Here is a 20,252-nt window from a genome sequence, read left to right as displayed (position 1 = left end):
TCTCTTTGGAGTTGCCCATTTTTCTGAAGATGTAAATTCCACAAAGGGAATACTACTGTTAAGCTAATTTGTATTCCAGTAACCATTTCCTGAACAAGCTAGCTGGAATAATATTGGTTGAATTATTGAACTTATTGGCACAGCTCTAGCTTTAACTGTATTTCCAAACGTTCCATGACCTCACTGTTTGTTCTCATGCATGTTAACATTTAAAACTGTGTTCTGATGGTCTAACTCATATTACATTCTGTACTGGATATTATGTGCGTGTGTTTTTAACACTCTAGTATTGGAAAAAGTGTTTTTGTTGTACCTAAGAAAACAAGGCTCTGGATTTTTCTGGCTTTTAAAGTCACATAATTAGGATGTAGTGGTAAATACATATTGTCTCTATTCGTAAATTTTTGTGCATGTTACATATACTTTTTTCCTACAGACATTGATGATACTCAAATTCTTCCACGTCCGCCTCGAGTCAGACATTTTTCTCAGAGTGAGGATGCTCCAAGTGAAGTTTTTGGTGCATTAAATGAAGAACAGCCACTGCCACGAAGCAGCAGCACCTCTGACATCCTGGAACCATTCGCAGTTGAACGAGCCAAAGGTGCAGTTCCTGTCATTGACAGTTCATCCCATCATGCTCCAAGCTTACAGAGTTCCACTGAGACCTCTTCAATGCATAGATCCACTGAAAGCCATATCACTGATACAAATAGCAGAGAGTCCTCCTTGGAAGTTGGGGATAGTATTTATGACCATCTTTGTCATTTAATAGGGCCGGTAGAATTTGCAAACACTGCCTTTGAACAAAGCCAATGTGTTGACCTTGAAGGTGAAGATGATCTCCTTTCCTCTCTGAGAGAATATCTTATTAAAGAAAAAGAAGAACTTTGCGGTAACGTTGAGATAGATAAATGTGAGGCTTCTGCTCATGAAGTTGATACATCAGTAAGTAGGAACGATAGATTACCCCTGGATGGATTAGAAAAGAGAGATCAGACTGGTCAATGCACAACTAGCATCACTGTTACAGAAAGAGCCAATAACACAGAGCTGCACCTAGAACAAAACCCAAGTGGCTTCATAAGTAATATTGCACCTACTCAAGTAGACTTTTTTACAAGAAATCAAGCGCTTAATAAAGCCAGACAATTAGATATTGATAAACAATATGAAAGCATGTTTGATCATGGGTCAAGTAGTCCTAGCAGTAAAGAAGGGAAGAGATGTCTGTACAGGCAAGCAGCCACTGAAGCTGATGTAGATTTAGTTGTGGAAGCAGCAGTAGCTGAAAAGAATGAAAGTGCCCAGTTTAATGAAAAAGCGACCAACTCGTGTATTGTCCATGCAAAGAAAATTCTTCCTAAACCACAAGTTGATCCTCAAATGCCTCACATCACAGGCACGAGCAAACTGGCACCAACTAAAAGAAGTATATCTGAAACCGTAACTCATAGGGCCAAAATCATGAAAATAACAACTAAAAAAAGAAACAGCGTTCATGTTACTTTTAGGCCATCTACAGAATCGGTTCAATTTTACAATCCCCTTGAGAACAAAGAGGCTGCTTGGAAAGCAAGACTTCGTAAACTTGGTGGCTTCAGTAGTAGCAGTAGTGGTAGCAGCAACAACAGTACCAGTGCAAGCACTAGCTCATCAGCTGCCACAGAGCTGGTTAGACCTGGAATATATAGACATCTAGATGCAATCAATGCTGCTTCGGCTGGCAGCAAGCAAGTTAAGGAACCTACAGAAACTCAAGCAGCTGTGTTGCAGAAAGAAAGTCTTGCAGTTAGTCAGTTCCAATCTCGTAGTGCCTTTAGAGCATCAGGTCAGGAGTCGGCACAACAGCAGGGCTCCCTGGGTGGTGTTTATAAAACTGTTGTACATGCTCTTTCGAAGCCGAAGGCAAATGTTTCCCCACAGAGGCAGAACAGAATGCCAGCAGAGGCTCCACTGAGGGATCTGTACAGTCATGTAATGGGCTATTTTGGAAGGAAAGCTGCAGGTGAGCACTAACAGTGTGCAGAGCGCAAAAGGAGAAAGGCAGCACCAGTTTGGCTTAATGCAACTGAAGCAAGCTCTGATAGCAATCAAAAGGCTTTGGGATGATCACTGCTTTCCCTGTTTGGTTATGCATGCGCCTATAGCCAGCTGATATTTCTCCCAGCATAAGTTACATTTACATACTTTAAATTACTAATTTTTCTTTTCAAGATACTTAGTTGAACCTCTTTGCTGCTGAAGATCATCAGGTTAGGGAAGAGGAAGAGACAGTAAATGACCTAATAAAGGATTAAGCCTTGAGACTTTAGAATTTTCATCTACCATGCAGAGTCTTCAAATTAAGCCTACTGAATGATTGGCATTGCATATTTTATCAGAGTGTGGTATTCCACTCTAAGTGTAGTTTTTTTGTCAGAAGGACCTGGCTCTCAACCAACTAGGTTGAACTAATTGTATTTCTGGTTCATTTAGTGTGTTTTCTTCTTCCTCCTCATTCTCTTCCTCCTTTTCCTCCTCCAAAACAAAAACAAAAACAAAAACAGCCCCTCAAATTTACATTTGGAGGTCATTTTAGATGGTTTTTAAAAAATAGTCTGAAATAGCAATCTGCTGTTACTGGAATGATTTCATTACAGCAGTTCTCTGAGTCTAATCATAAGGTTTTGTTTGAGTCTTTTTCAAAACATATCATAGGCCTTCCTATATTCATTCATCAAAATGGCTGCAGTTACATCTTGGCAACATCTTCCATTGCTTTCTTTTTTTCTTGGAATCATGGATGTTCATGAAGGTCTTGTGATAGTCTTTCTCCTGCTAACTGTGAGACCTCTGTGGACTGATCAAAAAAGAAGGCTGTGACTAATATACATTGTCATAGTTCACATAACCTTAATTGAACAATAAATTAACTTTCAGCAGTAATGCAGGTTTTCCTTTTTTTCCATTGTTATGCTGGCATGATTAACAGAGGAGTCTGCAATGCATCCTGCACTGAGATGTTAATGCCACCTGAGGGCAGTCTCTGTAAGCACAGCACCTGAGAGCGGTACTGTCATGGGTCTCACAAAAATGATTTGCTGCTCTTCAGAAACTAGACTTCTGAAAAAGAGATATCTAGGAAGCACCAATTTTAGAAGTACCTGTTATTTAAAATCCAGCATTTAACAGAGCCTCATTGTTAGAGTAAACTAAACTGTGGTCTCATGAGAGATGATGCTGAGGGAAAAATTTGTATAAAGAGAACATGAACTGGAATAGCTTGAAGACTTTAAAGGCGGATATCATAAAGTGAGGTGTAACAGCCACAGCTAAATATGAACAGTGTAGCTATATCAAAAATATAGCACTAATAAAGGAGTGAACTTCATTAATTGTTCATAACCATTGATCGTCTAGAGTTAGAACTTTCATTCCATTTACTAGCATGTAATTTTATTATGTAACATTTTCTTTGCACTATTTATACTAACTGTATACAGTGCCACATTGCCATTTGTCATTAGTATATATTACAACCTAGTTTACTTTTTCCACAACATTGCTTTTCATCAGGAATGCAATGAAGAAGGAGCCTGAAGGAGTCACATAATTTTTTAAGAATTTGTTACTTACTTGTGATAGGGAGGAAGAACATATGCTTTATCCTTAAAGCAAGCATTAACAACTTTGAGTAGTGCTTACCTATAAGCTTCCTGCTCTTAAAGGTGGAATTGGAAATCAACTAACCCCTGCTTAGTGGGAAGAAGAAGCCATACTAATTCTGAAAGTAGAATCTGCTTTAAAAGAGGGACATTCTTAAAATGCATGTTTGGCAATTTTGATTTTTTATTTCTGTTAATTAGCAGATTTTTTCATTTGTTACATTTTGTTTTGAAAATGTCTTGATGCATTCTTTACTATAAATGGTTGTTCATTTGCTTTTAGCTAATAGAGAGGACATGAGTCAGAAGTTGCACCCTATTGATAGTGATATTGGCAGTAGCAGTACAAATGTTCCTGACCTCATGGATGAATTTATAGCTGAGAGGCTCCGCAGTGGTAATGCACTGGTAAGCCTTTAAACTTGCTACATTTCAATACTTAGGTCTCCATTATGTGTGAACTTGTCAATGACATGATAAATCAGTTCACTAAAAAGTATTTCTCTGGCTTTTATGAATCAGAATTAAGAATATTGCTTAATTATGCTTTGCCTTTGACATAGATTCATGCCATTTTATACCATTTGTGTTTTCGTATTTATTAAATCTTCATCATGGAAGCAATGCAGAAGTTACTGTCTGATGAATAGTCTCATGGAATTAAACAGCCTTAATTGCACCTGCAAAGATATCTGTACATAGAATACTGTATTTTCAGAGTACTAGTTTAAATGTAAATTTGCATGGTAAGTAATTGAATAACATGCTGTAGTACAGTACTGTTTACTACAGGTATAGTCAATGCAACACACTACAAAACTACTCAAATATATTTTATTTTTTTATTTCACTTGCAAGTGTTGAATAATTTCCTGTAAATAGTGCTCTGTTAATTGAACCAACTTTTCATATGCTTTCTTCCTACACTTTTCCAGAAGTGTCATGTTGTTTGGAATTGCATTCATAATAAGAAATTTTAATCAATTTTAAGTCAAGAATTTTTGGTTACTGTTGAATGTTTACAAAAGGAGACAACTGATTTGAAGAGATAAGTGCTTATTAAGGAGTAACAAAAGGGAAAAGACTAAAAAGAAGTTTCAAATTAAGAACAGAATGGGTAACAATTTAAAGATAGTGTTTCAAAATTGTTTAGTTCTTTTTTCTTAGAAGTTTTTAAGGTCATTTTAAGACATGCTCCTATAAGACATACTCCTATAGAAAATTGTCAGTAAGGAGTTGGTGATAATAAGGGGCAGAAGAAGATTCTTCTAAGTTATTAAAAAAATTGTTTATTTATCATCACCTTTTAAAAATGGCAAGAGAGGATCTATAGATGTATATAGATATGTGTACTTTTGTCTTTTGTATTGAACTCGTTTATGAAACTTGATTGTTCGCACAGAGTATTCTTGTTAGTAAGTCTTGAGTTACACGACAAAATGCTAACTTGTAGTCTATGAAAAAGGTTAACTTAGTCTGAAAATTAATGAAACAGAAGTCATCACGGCTGGCTCTAGAAGAGAGAAAGGGAGGGATTACTCTTTGTTTTGAGAATTGGTACTTTCCTCAGGTAGCAGGAAAGAGCTGAGATAAATTTGGGTAAATACTCTGAAACTACCACTCATTTTTTTAATTAGTGCACAAGAATAGATATGCCTTCTTTAAACAGTACCAACTTACTAAGATTAGTTTTAGGTTGCTATATCTATTGAATGCTAAAACCGTATCATGAAAAGCTTGTAAGTCTGAGTTAACTTCTAATTAGTAGTAGAGTAGTAAAAGAATGCAGAACTGACTGGGCCTAGTGTAAAAGGAAGGCATCTTTAGTCTCATAATGCATACAAATTTCAAGCCATTTCATAAAATGGCTTTTCTACTTTGATATCTCTTCCCTTTCAAGCGAACAGTCTTATCTGTGGAAAAATGCACCTTAAAGAAAGACTTCAAATAGACCACCACCTTACTTGTACATGAGTAAATCTGCATGCCTTACCTTTGTTATATGTGGTCTTTTGTGTTTTAATCATAAGAGGAATAATGCATTAATTAGTATGTTAATTTTCTCCTTTTATAAATTAAGTTTTTGATTATAGCATGGTGGCCTATAGGCCGGAAAAGACATTGTGTCTGAAACCAAGGTAAACAAGTTTTCTTTAGTTATTTGGATGTAATATACTTAACTAGTTTTCTCTCTCACATCTTAGCTACCATGAGGCCGGTACTAGTCTGAATCCTAGCCTTTTGCGATATGTGTCCAAAAGTCCACTGCGCAAATAAAATTTGTAGTTATGAAATTCTGTGACTGCGTGGGTTCTTCATGTGGGGATATGGAAAGTCTTGGTGTTTAGTATGATGGCAATTTCTGGCTTAGGTACTTAAGAACTGTTTGTTGCTTCTGACTTCAGCAAATGTGGAATTGCTTTTTTCCATTTTATATAAATAAGCCATCCAAGATTTTAAGATTATTTATGTATCTTCAATGTGTAGAATGTGACAAGAAGAGGAAGCAGTCCTGGCAGCTTGGAAGTTCCTAAAGACCTACCTGATATATTGAACAAGCAGAACCAAATGCGTCCTGTAGATGACCCAGGCGTGCCGTCCGAGTGGACGTCACCTGCCAGCGCGGGCAGCAGTGACCTCATCAGCTCAGACAGCCACTCTGACTCCTTCAGCGCCTTCCAGTACGAGAGCCGCAAATTTGAAAGCAAGTATATTTTTCCAAAAGTAATAGCATTTTTGATTAATGTATTGCAAATTTCCTTTGTTTTGTTTGTTGTCTTTTTTTTTTCCCCTGGATAAAGTTGTATGCCAGCAGTTTTCTGTAGAGAGAGATTGTTTTGATTTTCCATTGAAATCATTAGCAAGTTAATGGAGCAAGAATAGTTCTTATGAGAGGCTATTTTTTTTAGTATACTGAAAAAAAAGAGCCCTGGAATACTACTATGCAAAGAGCAGAACATAATTGAACAGAAGTTAGAAAGCAATATTGTCTCTCTGTGGAGTGTATCCATCTGTTTTGCACCAAATATAAAAATTAAAGCTTGGAAATTATTTTAACTCTTTTGAAAATACTTAGGTAAAACGTAAAAGAAGGGCTTCTGATATTTTTACAGTGGTCTTTATGTAGCTATAGATTACTCAAGATATTAAGTGTAATATCATGGTAAAATTAGTATGCTTTGTTAAAATTACTGTGTTTTATTTAATAACATAATGCTTTTCCTTCATTTTATTTATCCATTCCCACTCTTGTTTAACAGAAGGGGTCATTATGGTTGCTAGGAATTATAACATCATGTATTATGTAAGATAAAAATAATGTTAATATAGTATAATTTTTTGAAGAAATTACAATTTTTATATATGTCTCCATTATGCAAATAAGTTATGGTATTTAAACCTACATTTCAGCCTGACATTTTCTTCATTAGTGTTGAAAGTAATGTTTGTTAGAGTACCATTTGCTGTAATATTTTTATTTTGAAGTTAGTGCTTTTACAACAAGCTTGAATATTTCTTCCAGCCTGTAAATAAATTCCTTAATGTATGAGTCTATTATTTTTGCTTTATTCGTATGTAGCTGCACTTAACAGCAACTAAGAACACAGACATGCAACAGGAATGTCTTCTGCAGATGTGAAGTCATGGGTTAATGACAGGAAAGAGAATATTCATAATAGTCAATACTTTCTGCTGTTGCATTTTATTTAAATTTTGCAACAGTGTGCTAGTAGCACAGAAGATGCACATACAAGGTTTCTGTTTGGTTTGGAGATCCTGGGCCTCTGGGGTTTTTACGTATTAGTGGTGGGTTTGTGTTGTAAATTAATACAATGCTTTCCTCATACAGATTTCAGCTTTGGCACTGAGGCAGGGACGCCAGCTTCTACTGACATCGATGCAATTTCAGGACAGCAACAGAGTGCTGAGGAACAAGAAGTGGCCAGTCTAACTACACTCCACATAGACTCAGAAACAAGTAGTCTCAATCAGCAACCATTGTCTGCTGAAGCTGCAACTATCACTGGTAAAGTAGATTTAAAAAAAAAAAAAGTATTTATTTCAGGAATTTTTCACCCATCCTGAAGAATGCAACTTCCAGCTTCTGCCAAGAATCTATATTCTATTTTAAATGATTCTTTTATTTCAATTATTTTTGATTGCTATTGAAAAGTAGTATGTGAAATAATGTAAGTGGAAAACCTTTGTCTGACTTAGTTACTCATGGTCCTAAATGTATTTGAAACCCTTCATGAGAAAATCTATACAATTACCAAGGAGAAACTCTTACCACATAATGTATGCTAGATCTCTTACAAGTGTCCTTCTATTACTGGTAGTTAAATAATTAATTTTCAGGAAATGTTTTTGCTTTGGATGGTTTTCACAGTGCTTGTTCAAACCAGCGTATCACACTGAAGTATCTTGGGATTCTTTTTATATGCATCCATCTTAATATCTCTTTATATTGTCTGTTGTGTAACTGAGAGCTTTTATTATTCAAAATGTTAGTTATTTGGCCATGTAACATCACTTTCCATTTGTATAACTGAAAAGTGATGCAGTTAACTGAAATTGAATGGGCTCCTGTCTCAAAGAGAGAATGCTTCTCTATGAGGATGATTTGAAAGAATGGTCTCTTGCCAGGTTTTGTACATGAGAAGTAAAGATGTCCATAGTCATTTTCATACTCCTTGTTCCATAGCTGTTATACATTACCATTCCTGTTACAACCCTAGCTGTAACAAGTAGCAACAAGTATCTATATTTCTGTGAAAGCTTATACCTCCATATTTTATCTTGTTCGCTGTTAGAAATCAACCTCTGCATTTTCAGAGACATGGAAAGACATCTTTACTTCCTCTGCCATAATTTTCACTTTTTAAAAGTGCCCTTCCACTGAAAGAACCATGGTATTAGCTTTCATGGACATTGTTGTTCAGCTTGTTCGACAATGTTCAGCTTGTGTTCTCTTCATTTTTCTCTTTGCTGTGTGCTTGTTGAAAGTCCTTGCTGTAGATCTGTTCTTTTTCTGTTTGTTTGTATGTTTTTATATGTTAATAATTTCATTACTGTTTGGTATTTTTGTCCAAGTTTGCACTATAATTGAATTGATAAGATTGCAATTAGTGACTGAGTTGTCCATTGAGAGATTGTGTGGTTATCTCTTCTTGCTTGGACCACCATTTTAAAGAGGCAGCTCTTGTGTGTCACATGCATTTAGCTGGGTTTCCTGAGGAAGCAATACTTGTGCAATTGTATTGTCTGTCTCTGACTGTTCCACACCCCAACAATATTGGAGCCTATTGTCTAATTTTTGCTAAATTGACATATAAGAAAACAGAAGGATGTTATTTGCTTTGATGTTTTATGAAAGATAGGCAGCTATCTAGTGAAAATTTTATGTATGCAGACTCTCATGATGGAAGCTGCAATGTGAATTTCACTGTATTAGATGCTGGCAAATCAATGCAGAAACTCAACCTTGAAACACACTCATAATAAACAAGTTTTCAGTGGTTCTGCTGATCAGAAAACTACTCTTTCTAAATCTGAAGGGTTTTGGAAGGAAAATTTCTTTTTGGTATATAGTCATTACTTCATATTCTAAGTAAATGATAAAGTTGACTATTGACTGCTGTTTACTAGTTCTAGAACAAGTTGTACCCATGGAAGTCTCAGTCAAAGTCAGATCCTCATATGCTGGAGTATCGTTTAATGACAGACTCCTGTAGTTCTGCAAATTTTCTTCCTCTTCTTCCTTTGCTCCCTGCCTTCCCTGCCTGTCTTCTTTTCCATCTCATTCAATTTCTTTCCCTCTCTATCCCACTCTCCCTCACTTTCTCTCTTCCCTATCATTCTTTCTTGCTGCTTTTTTTGAACTACTTTTATCTGTCCCCAACTAATGAGCAGAATGAAAATGAAGTAAGAAAATACTTCTTTGAACATCTTTGAAGGGTGTATTTACATTATCCTTGTAAGCGTGTGGAAAACTACTGGTCAGTAGCAAGAGAGGATTGTTACCTGTCATGTGAAGCAATAGTCTGTATGTGAAGCACTAGTGTCTCTCTCTCCTGAATAGAAATGTTGATTTAAATTGATAGTAAAAGCTTCATTGTCTTAGTCATTTAAAGGAGATAGAGACCTTTGCAGTTTAACTATGTAATAAAGATTGTTTACTGCAATTTCTGTTCTGATAACACCGATAACATTTTCTGTCAAGTTCTTTAAACAATTTGTTCTTTTTATAAGAAAGAACATTCCTCTCAAATGAGAAGTGTTCTTCAATTACTCTCACAGTAATTTGGGAAAATTACTATTTTAAAAGACTCACTTTTCAATTGCTGTCCCTAAAGTTCACTTTATCACTAATACTGAACTTCACACATAATATTTTTGTGTCCTTGTTACATTTATCTAAGAATTGAAATTAATAGGAATTCTTCCATTTTAACATGTGCTGATGTGTAGAAAAGTCTGTGGTGAATATTTGTTCTCTTTTTGTCTGCCATGTGACTGTTCTGGCTAACCACAGCTATTTATAAGGATCTTTAGACAAATTCAGGATGTGAAACATAAGATAGTATAGAAGAAAAATGCAAGTACCTAGTCCCTCTCCACAGATTACTCAGTAAAGACCACGTAATTGCCTAGAGAGGTTGCTCAGAGACAATCACAGAAAAATGCCTTTGTAGCACTGCTTTAAAGGAAATAACACTCCTCTGGCTATACAGAACTTTCCCATCATATGGATCTTCTCAGCTTAATGAGTAGATAAACATCAAAGATTATCCATTACTGGTTTCAGTTTTTATTTATAAATTAACTTGCATGCATCTATAATCCTGGAAAAGGATTTGTTCCGGGAAAATTTTTGCTTAAACATTTTGCTGGAGAGAAATTTAGGTGAGGGAATGTGATGAGAGATTTGGCTGTTTCAGAACACTGAATGTGCTGCAAAACAAACACATTTAGAATTATTTGGACCTAAAATAGAGGTCTGCTAGTCCACTTACCTGTCCGATTTTGATGTTCATCTTTCAGCTTTTCTGCATGTACTTTGTTTTCTTTCAGAACACCATTCACAAGGAGATCTGCTTACTGTTTTATATCTTTTCTTGGCCCAGTTTGATACATAAAAGCAGTTCAGTTTTCTGTTAATGCTGTATTTAGACAACATTTCAATAGCTCAAGAAAATAGAAAAGGCTTTTAAGGTAACTGTTAAAAATTGCATTTGCAGGCTCTGAAAGTGCTTCTCCAATCCAATCTGCTCTTGGATCCCGATCACAGACACCCTCTCCTGCCACTCTTCATGCAGATCATATTGAGCAGAAGGATCTGCAGCTGGATGAGAAGCTCCACCACTCTGTTTTACAGACGCCAGATGACCTAGGCAATATCTGGAACAGAAAATACAAACCTGTTCTTTCTTTCTTTCTTTCTAATGCAATATAATGAAGTAGCTAGTATCACATGAATTGTAAACAATCCTGTACATGGCTATTTCATCTGCACTTCAAAGAATATTTAATTATAGTGCTTTCTTTTAAAAGCAAACAAAAACCTTTTGCATTTTAACCTGGATCTCATTGGAATTTTTAGCAGTGGATTAATAGTCCACATATTTATATTTATTCTTTTAGTTGCTTAGAATTGTGGCAGCTTAATTGTGGTCCTGCCATGGACTGTTTTATCATTGATGTACGAATAATAAGACAATTTCAGTAATCTTATCATTTCTCCTTGTAAGTTTGGTTTGTTTCCTTTTCATTTTTAAACAAATTTGTAATTACGTCAACTATCTTAGCTATTGAATTCTAAGATTCATTCTCTTTGTAAATACGATGTGCACATTTCTCTGGCATTTGGTCTCTTGGAAACAAAAGAGTGTCTGATATGCATTTCAGACCCTATTTCCTTAAGTAGCCTATTGATGGACAGAAATACTATCATTTTGCTTTGTACTTTAAAATCTACATCCTAGAAACCAATAGTGTCTCTGCCACAGTGGCCCAGAAGTTCAAAAGAAGAGGCTATGTGATTAGGCCGAATTCAGATTTAATTTTGATTTGGTATGCCTATGGGAGCTACGAGATTTTCAGAAGATCCCAGCGAATTACCCATCTGAGGGGGTGGAAAGAAGATTCTGAATGCCTGCTGCTTTAAAACTGGCTCATTATCTATTTTTTTGTGGCTATTTAGGTAGTTAAGCATGACCTGAGTAGACTTGAGACATCATAATCTATTGAAGGTTTCTTTATGTGGACAGTCTAGATTAATCATCTCCCACCTAAAAAAAGAATGTTTATTCATATAGCACTGATGTGTGGCAAGAGCTAGGTGGGTGTTAGGACTGTGGTGCTAAATTACTGAATGTTGCCTCTCCACTCATACAAATTTACATTTTAAAGGATGGTAGCTAGAGACAAGTTTACTTATACTTTTCTCTTCGATTTGCAATAACATGCTTTCCTGGTAGATTCTAAGAAAAATAGTCTTCATGTTTTATTAGGAAAAATGCAAAGTTGAAAGGGAATTTTACTTGAAAGCAGGCAAGTGGAGTTCTGGAGATTCATTGACTCAAAGAATGTAAGAAAAGACTTACAAAAGGAGTGGCCTTACTGGGTCCATCAGATCTGTATTAGAGCTCCAGTAGTGACCTTAAATGTTACTTAATGAAAGAATAAGAAACTGGACAATTCTTCCTCTACAGAATTTATAAAAGACAAACCTTATCACATACAGTGCTGAGGTGGCTGAATGGGTAAAAAATAGCTTATTCTGAAAGCCCGATCTTTTAGTTTTAAGAAGACTCTGTATTTAATAGTTGTATCAGAACTTTTCCTTTTCTGAAGAGATATATCTCACTATACTTTTTCTCTTCTGTTACAGAAACTAGTGAATTCCCCTCAGAATGTTGCAGTGTGATGGCGGGGGGAACACTTACAGGATGGCACGCAGATGTTGCTACTGTGATGTGGAGGAGGATGCTAGGAATTCTGGGAGATGTCAACAGCATCATGGATCCAGAGATTCATGCCCAGGTTTTTGATTATCTGTGTGAACTGTGGCAGAATCTGGCCAAGGTAAAAGAACGGAACCTTTTCTCCAACCTGACCTGTTTGGGCAGGATTTTCAAAAAGAAAAAACCACCACCTTACATATTTCCCTTAATTAATTCTCTTTTTGTTTTGTTTTTAATAATCGCAGATAAGAGACAATCTTGGTATTTCAACAGATAACCTAACTTCACCATCTCCCCCAGTTTTAATTCCACCACTGAGAATTCTAACACCATGGCTCTTCAAGGTAAATTTGAGCACTAAACTGTGAAACAGAAATAAAAGTTAACGTAAACATAGAAGAGTGTTTAATGTCATTTTTTAAATTTATGAATAATAAAAATTGTTCTAAAACTGTAGGCAACAATGTTGACTGATAAATACAAACAAGGAAAACTACATGCTTATAAGCTTATTTGTAAGACAATGAAACGAAGACAAGATGTTTCTCCGAACAGGGATTTTTTAACTCATTTCTACAATATAATGCACTGTGGACTTCTTCATGTTGATCAAGTAAGTTAATTATGAAATTCAAGATAATATAAATGTTATGACTGAAAATAAAATTCTCTTCTCAAAAATAGTCTGTATTTTCATCTGGATAATTTAACTTTGTTTTTGAAATTAGTGATGTGACTGATACTTTTTCTAAAAAGAAAACTTTGATAAATGATCCTCATGTTCTTGGTTGTATTCAGAAATGCTTTTTTTGTAGTCCATTTCAAGCAACTATGAGGGCAGAAAAGGTATTTTCTCATTTTTTATTGGTTGTATGTTACAGATTGAAGTATGCAAGAAAGAGAAGGAAGCAGATCTCTCTAAAGTCTACTGTTCTTCTTACTTGCTCCCTGATGCAACAGTTTAGCTAGTAAATTGTGCTCACTACATTGGAGGACTTTGTTTCTACAGCAAGTATAGGAACCAGTAAATTGAGACGTACTGAGCGTATCTAATCAGTGGGAGTAGACCTTTTTCATAGGTTTTGATATTAAGAAGTCTGAAAATATTGTATGGCTTAAATACTTTTTAAAGGTTTGCATCAGAAGTGTAAAAAGGTTGGGTTTGTGAACTTTTTTGAGGAATGATGATAGGCATGGGGAGATCAAAGGTTCAAACAACCCAGTTTTCTCTAACTGGGAGGAATAGAATTAGTCCAAAAGTATTCCACAGATGACTATGCATAGGACAGATCTCCAACTTCTGTCCTCTAACAACCATTAATGCTGCTTTTCTTGCTGGATTGAAGATCTTCCTATGACATACCGCCATTTAGTTGGATATTACTACTAGTGGAGAATTATTCAAAGGAGAAAAGGAGGGGGGTGCCTATCTGTAAACTTGGGATGTTTTTTAACAATTAAAACATATTACACTTTTTCAAGTGCTTTTGAAAAAATTGCATCATGTACAATAACTTTAAAAAGTGCCTTACTAAGTCTACCAGAACATAATATACTGCGCTGATTAACTAGATACCAGAAATGTTACTAAACATTTTATTATCTTTCTTTAAATTTTGGTTCCATATGGGTATGTAAGAGGCTAATGCCTTTTTTAAAGTTATAGTCAGGCAATACTTGTTGGAGAGGATTAAGCAATTGTTAAGGTATAATAGCTGTTTATCTTACTCTGTCTCTTCGGTACCTATCCAAATGAATGGTTAATCAGTTACAGAACTCTTAAAAGCTGACTGTAAATTAATATATGAACTATTGTCAAAGCTTAAATTGATCTGTAAAGTATACCACAGTGCTTACTTATGTTAATATGAGTATACTTAAGGAATTCCATCTTTTTGTGCTACTCTGCACTCACTAATGAGTGTCTTACTGGCCACAATGAGTTTTCTTTCTCATGTTTTTACTTTCTACCTTTGTTAAATACCTGGTTTCTTTCATTCATTTTTCATCTTGATTCGTGTTGATACTCTTCCTTTTTTTCCTTTTCTTTCTGCGAGGATATTGTCAATACAATCATCAAGCACTGCTCTCCTCAGTTCTTTTCACTTGGTTTGCCTGGTGCTACCATGCTTATTATGGATTTCATTGTAGCAGCAGGAAGAGTGGCTGCTTCTTCTTTCCTCAATGTAAGTATTCATCAGTTAACTCTCATTTATGGGTGAGGAAGAATTTGAGAGAATACTGAGCAGTATATTTTTCCTTGACTAGGGTGTTAAATTGATCCCAAAATTCAATCTAATAGTTATCAAATACAGATAATGTTAGTGATTTGTTCTAGAACACTACACATGCCTCTCCAGAAAATATGTGAAGAACGCAAAAATTACTGTTGAAGCAGAGAATCTTTCATTCTAGAGTTACAAAAATTGAGACTGCCATTTTTCTGTGCTTGAGGCTGTTTTAAAGTAAATGTCCACTTTGACTGTGATTTCATTTTAAAAACGTACTTATTCCTTCATCTCTCTGCTATGCAATGACTTTTATGGTCATGCTTGAGAACTCAAATCTGCTAGTGTTTGCACTATTTGGAATTTTTTTCACGTTTCTGATTTTCTTACTCAGGCAAGTTTAGACTTATACAGTAATACTGATGTGATTACCTAGGTGCTGTTGGCCTTGCATATTGTACTCTCTCAAATCCCCCACAATCTCCTCCAACTGTCTGTGAATTTTGACTGTTTCTCCCATCAATCCCCCTCTAACCAGTTACAAAAACCAGCCCTCCCTCAAGGTACTGTCTGAAGCCTCTGTCAGCTTCTTACACTGTAGCCTTTCCTGTTCAGCAATGCCTCATGTCACATTTAGTAGTTTTCCATATTCTGGTCAATTAGCACAACCTTAGACCTCAGCCTAGTTAGCAGCTCAGTCTGTCTGTAGTTCTAACAATTCCTCTGCCTCCTTTTGACCGTCTTGGAAAATGAGAGCAGGGATGTGCATGAGTAGCAGTCCAAGGGGCTGTGGTCTCTGTTTACTCAGCTCTGCAGGAGCTCAGAATTTGCAGGAGAAAGAAAATAGCTCTATACCGTTTCAGCCATTGTTCTCTTTTAAGGCAGTTAGAAATGTCAGCTTCCTGATACCAGTAAGAATATATACTTCTCTCCACCTCTTCTCGTTTTTTTAGGCACCAAGAGTTGAAGCACAGGTTCTTTTAGGATCTCTAGTCTGTTTTCCCAATTTGTATCGTGAACTACCAGCTCTTCACCCAAATATTCCTGACATTGCTGTGTCTCAGTTTACAGATGTTAAGGTAGGAATTTTAAGAATATATGGGCAGTATTCTGTTACCAAATACATGTTTAATATTGTGCTTTCCCAGAAAATACTAAGATTTTTAAGATCCTAAAATTTTTCAAAAGTAATTTCAAATAGATTATAAGACTCAAGATCCCATAAGGTCTTGTCAAACTTTATACTTCTAAACATACTTTATAATTGCTGTTAAATTAATAATTAAGTGTTTTCTTATGTTTTTAGAAGGAAATAATACATTATCTCACCCTTTCAAGCCTCCTCTCACTAGGGCTATTTGCAGGTATCACAGATTTAAGTAGCTGAGATGAGAAGATTGAGAGGCTTAAGATTCATTATTTAATTTATTAAGACTTCACAACTGGTGAAATCTTCCTGTGTTCCTAGAGGCTTTAAAAAATTTCTGTACAGCAGTGCTTTTAGCCAAAAGGCAAATATTAATGGAGTCGTTTCCTTGTCTATCATAACACAGAATTAGGTAGTGTGACAGTATACTGAAATGGCACAGAGCTCAGTTTGTGTGTCTAAGAAAGGCTCCCCTTAAGTTTTCCAAACTGTTTCAATTTAGGGAGAAATAATGACTTGAGAGCTGCTTTATACCTTGCTCCCTTTTGGAGAATGATTTTGCATTCCTTCTTATTTCTATTGTAGAATGGCTGTTTATTTGAATTTTATTAAGGGCAGCCTACAGCTTTAGGGACATTTCACTGTAGTTCAGTCAAAATTCTTCTTGACAGCGTTCTTAGGGCACTGGAGGCACTTATTCTGCAACTAGTTGAAAATACCTTTTAAATCGATTAATTTTTTTAAAAATGCTTGTTTAAACCTCAAAGTAGAAGATTCTTTCTGTTATAGCCTTCAGCACTATTCACAGAGCTAGCTTCAGGGAGTCCTTTGCTGTTTCTTCTTTTACCCTTGATATTTTATGGAAGTGTTTTGACAAGAATTGGATAAATGGCTCATCAGCAGAAATTAGGACAGTAACTTGTAGGATATTCTTGGGGTAGTTCAGTAATGATTATCTGGGACAGGCTAGATGTTTAGAGTAGTGGTAAGCAGACAATTCACCTGACCACAACCTAGAGACTCAGCTAAGCAGTATGCCTGTGTGCACTATAATAATATTCTGATGCTTTATGTGATTGAGTTATCTGTAAATCAGTGAGTGTTTCCTCTTCATTTTAGGAACTCATAATTAAAACTGTGTTAAGTTCGGCAAGAGAGGAGCCATCTGGTCCTGCACGGTAGGTCATACAAAAAGAGCTTCTACATTAATAGATTCTTTTCTTTATTAGACTGTTTTGAGGTGAATATATTAGAGAGCTTAAAGTAAAAGTTTGTTGCATTTTATTAATGGTTTTCTTCACCACTATCGAAACTGTGGTCCATGATGTGAATTTGAAATGATTTGTAATAGAGATATTAAGAACAGACTGGGCTGGTCTAGTCCAGTGTTCTTTCTGTGGTAGTGGCTGATGGGAAAGGGTGTAAATATGGGTAAGAGAATAAGCTTTCCCAGCTTACCCTGCTGTTCAGCTCAGGGATTTTCTGGACTAGAGAGGCATGTTTTACTTTGATTAGGACAAGATTATTTATGAGGGAGGGATAGTTATTTTTTATTGGATCACATTATTTAATTTGAAAAACAGAAACAGTCCAGTGTTCATGAGCCCTTCTTTATGGTATGGACAAGAAGCAGAAAAAACTGAGCTAAGCATTAAACTGGGAATGGTTGCTCTGATGCTTAAACCCAAGCATCTTCATCAAATAAATGATTTCAGAGAGGATAGTTACCAGTTTTCTCTTCTGTTTCTTGATTTGCTTAGGATTTTGTTCCTCCATACCCATCTTCAGAGGCATTCAGTTACACAGTCCTGTGTATGGGATTGGAACAGGAATCCCTAATGCCCACCAAGGAAGAGCACATTTGTGTGCTTTATATATCCGGAAAGAATATATATGTCCAACTAATATATTGTCACTTAAAAATACTAGAACTACATACCTGAAAAACTACAAACCTGGAAAGATCAGCTTATTGAACCTTTAAACATTTTGTTGGAAAACCAAGAGCAGTTTTCATCAGTCCACTTACCTCTTGCTTCACTTGAGCTGATAATATTGTGAACACAGGAAAAGGAGGGAATATCCTGAGATCACATTAATTTAATTTTTCATGTTACAAAACTGATTTCTAAAAGGCATAACACTCCATTTTTCAGTTATTCTTTCAGTGACAATGTACAAAATAGGGTGGTTTTACACTATAATGTACAACTAAGTCTTGTATGTATTTTTGCTATCTGTAAGCATTTTCGTGATTCTGTGTAGCCTTAAAATCCTTTTTCTACAGCACAGGCTTCATAGCTACTTCTGTTTCTATTCTAGCCTACAATTTTTCCTTCCCAGATGTAATGCATTGCAGGTCACATGACCAGCTTTCTTCTTGTCAATTTTGGATTGCACTCCAATTTTATCTAGGATTTTGAAGTTCAAAGTTGTTTCCAAAATATTTATAGATTGTGTTCCCAAAGAAAATGACTAATGACTCAGAGATTGCTTAAGCTAGCTCCTTAACATTTCTGAACAAATTTAATCCACCTGCTGATTTGAACACATATATCTAAATACTCTTTACCTTTGCACTTCTTTTCTATTTCCTGATTTTAAATGAAGGAACAACAAAAGTTGATGTGCTTAGTCACGATACATATACTGTCTATAGGATACATTTACCCCTCCTCTATTCATCGTTGTTTATTGTCAATCTAAAGCAATGGGAATGTCTGTGAGAGAGTAACATTCCCCTCTAATCTCTGTGTCTCAGAAGCTCTAAATATGAGCAATCTCTTGTGTTGGGAAGGACGAAGCTCCCACCCCAGTTTTTAGTTTGTTTTAAGAAAATATAAGAATTTCCCATACATTGATTTCAGGTAATATTTTTAATCAAAACACACATAGAGATGCAGGAGTTCTTGATGTCTTTTGGATTTTTCAGATGGGTGCTTCCTCTGCTACTTCCTCTGCCCTTTCCTCTGCCCTTTCCTCTGCCTTCACCAGCATACTTTGGATTTCTTGCTCATTTTTAAATAAGTTACAGCACTGTAAAGGTCTTCATGGACTTGTTTTAGAAATATTAAAGGCATATTTGTTGTTATATGTCTTTAGCAAGACATAATGAGTCATAAAAATTGCATATTCTTGTAAGATGTTTCTCAACCATTTGCCCTCCAACATTATTTTACAGATGTGTTGCTCTTTGCAGCCTTGGTATTTGGATCTGTGAGGAGCTAGTTCATGAATCACATCATCCTCAGATCAAGGAAGCATTGAATGTGATTTGTGTTTCTTTAAAGGTGAGAGAATTAAATTTTTACAATGTGTATTGCCTTTATGTGTAAAGATACTTTGCATTTTCAAAGTCATGATGACATTTTAGTGTCCTTACTTTGCAGTTTCATTTACCATCCTTAAAAAAGAGAGAACTCAGTTTAATGAGTGGGTCTCTGAAATGTCCAAAGTTCTTTACCCTTCTTTAAGTTTGGAGGGAATGGTGTGCTGGGAGATAAGATAGTGGATCTTTATCTTACTATGTATCCCTAGCCGCTCTAACCTACCATGGTATTCTCGCAACATTCTCTGTGTGTTCACTTCTGAGTTCGAGTCATTGCATTATGCAGTATTGCTTCTTAGGTATGGCTAGATATTTAGAGAGGAATGCAAGGTACTTACACTGTATGCATGGAAGCACTGGGGGATGTTTAATTTGCTGTGGCAGAGTCCTTTTCTATGCTTATTCTAGGAGCTGCATCTGTTTGGCTTTTTTTTCCTTGATGAGTGCTTTTGCTTTCCTACTATTTTAAATCTTTTTGCATTTGTTCTTATTTTATAGAATAATTAGAATATTAGTAAAAACATCTTGTTTTTAAGCAGTTTTCAAATTTGCATGTTTGTGAGCAATAGCTTCAAGTTTTTAAATGTTTTCCAGTTTATCTTCAGAACCTTTCTATATGCTTTTTGTCTGCATCAAAATTCTATGAATAGTCTTTCTGTATATACACATTGATAAAAATTGGAGTGTACACCTGTTACATATGACTTCTGTTGGATGTTGGGGATTATTATTTTCTTTTAAGCAACGGGAATCTGAAAAATATCTTAGCAGATCAGCTGCTCACATCCAGTGAAGCAGGATTTGAGTCTCTATATAAGCTAGCTGCAGGGCTTTTAGTATTAGACTCTAAATTGCAATTTCCTGTTTTGCAAAATCACATTCATTCTTTGCAGCTCCACTAATACCCTCTTCCAGGTTTTTCCCCATGGTTTTTAA

The 20,252-nt window shown here is 35.7% G+C and overlaps 1 protein-coding gene across 1 annotated transcript in view; it reads left to right on the top strand.

Moving 5' to 3' along the window:
• RALGAPA1 (Ral GTPase activating protein catalytic alpha subunit 1) overlaps positions 1 to 20,252 on the top strand; it is a 131,074-nt gene that overhangs the window by 46,111 nt on the left and 64,711 nt on the right. The window contains exons 18-29 of the mRNA XM_017741641.1: positions 437 to 2,008; positions 3,931 to 4,055; positions 6,135 to 6,351; positions 7,498 to 7,674; positions 10,889 to 11,041; positions 12,541 to 12,734; positions 12,859 to 12,957; positions 13,071 to 13,226; positions 14,671 to 14,799; positions 15,795 to 15,920; positions 17,108 to 17,166; positions 19,170 to 19,278. Of these exons, the coding sequence (XP_017597130.1) occupies positions 437 to 2,008; positions 3,931 to 4,055; positions 6,135 to 6,351; positions 7,498 to 7,674; positions 10,889 to 11,041; positions 12,541 to 12,734; positions 12,859 to 12,957; positions 13,071 to 13,226; positions 14,671 to 14,799; positions 15,795 to 15,920; positions 17,108 to 17,166; positions 19,170 to 19,278 (3,116 nt within the window). The remainder of the gene's footprint in view (positions 1 to 436; positions 2,009 to 3,930; positions 4,056 to 6,134; positions 6,352 to 7,497; positions 7,675 to 10,888; positions 11,042 to 12,540; positions 12,735 to 12,858; positions 12,958 to 13,070; positions 13,227 to 14,670; positions 14,800 to 15,794; positions 15,921 to 17,107; positions 17,167 to 19,169; positions 19,279 to 20,252) is intronic.

Source organism: Corvus brachyrhynchos, unplaced genomic scaffold, assembly GCF_000691975.1.
Source record: "Corvus brachyrhynchos isolate BGI_N302 unplaced genomic scaffold, ASM69197v1 scaffold115, whole genome shotgun sequence".
Taxonomy (NCBI): Eukaryota; Metazoa; Chordata; class Aves; order Passeriformes; family Corvidae; genus Corvus; species Corvus brachyrhynchos.
Note: the sequence above shows the minus strand (reverse complement) of the source record. Positions and strands in the feature narration are given on the sequence as shown.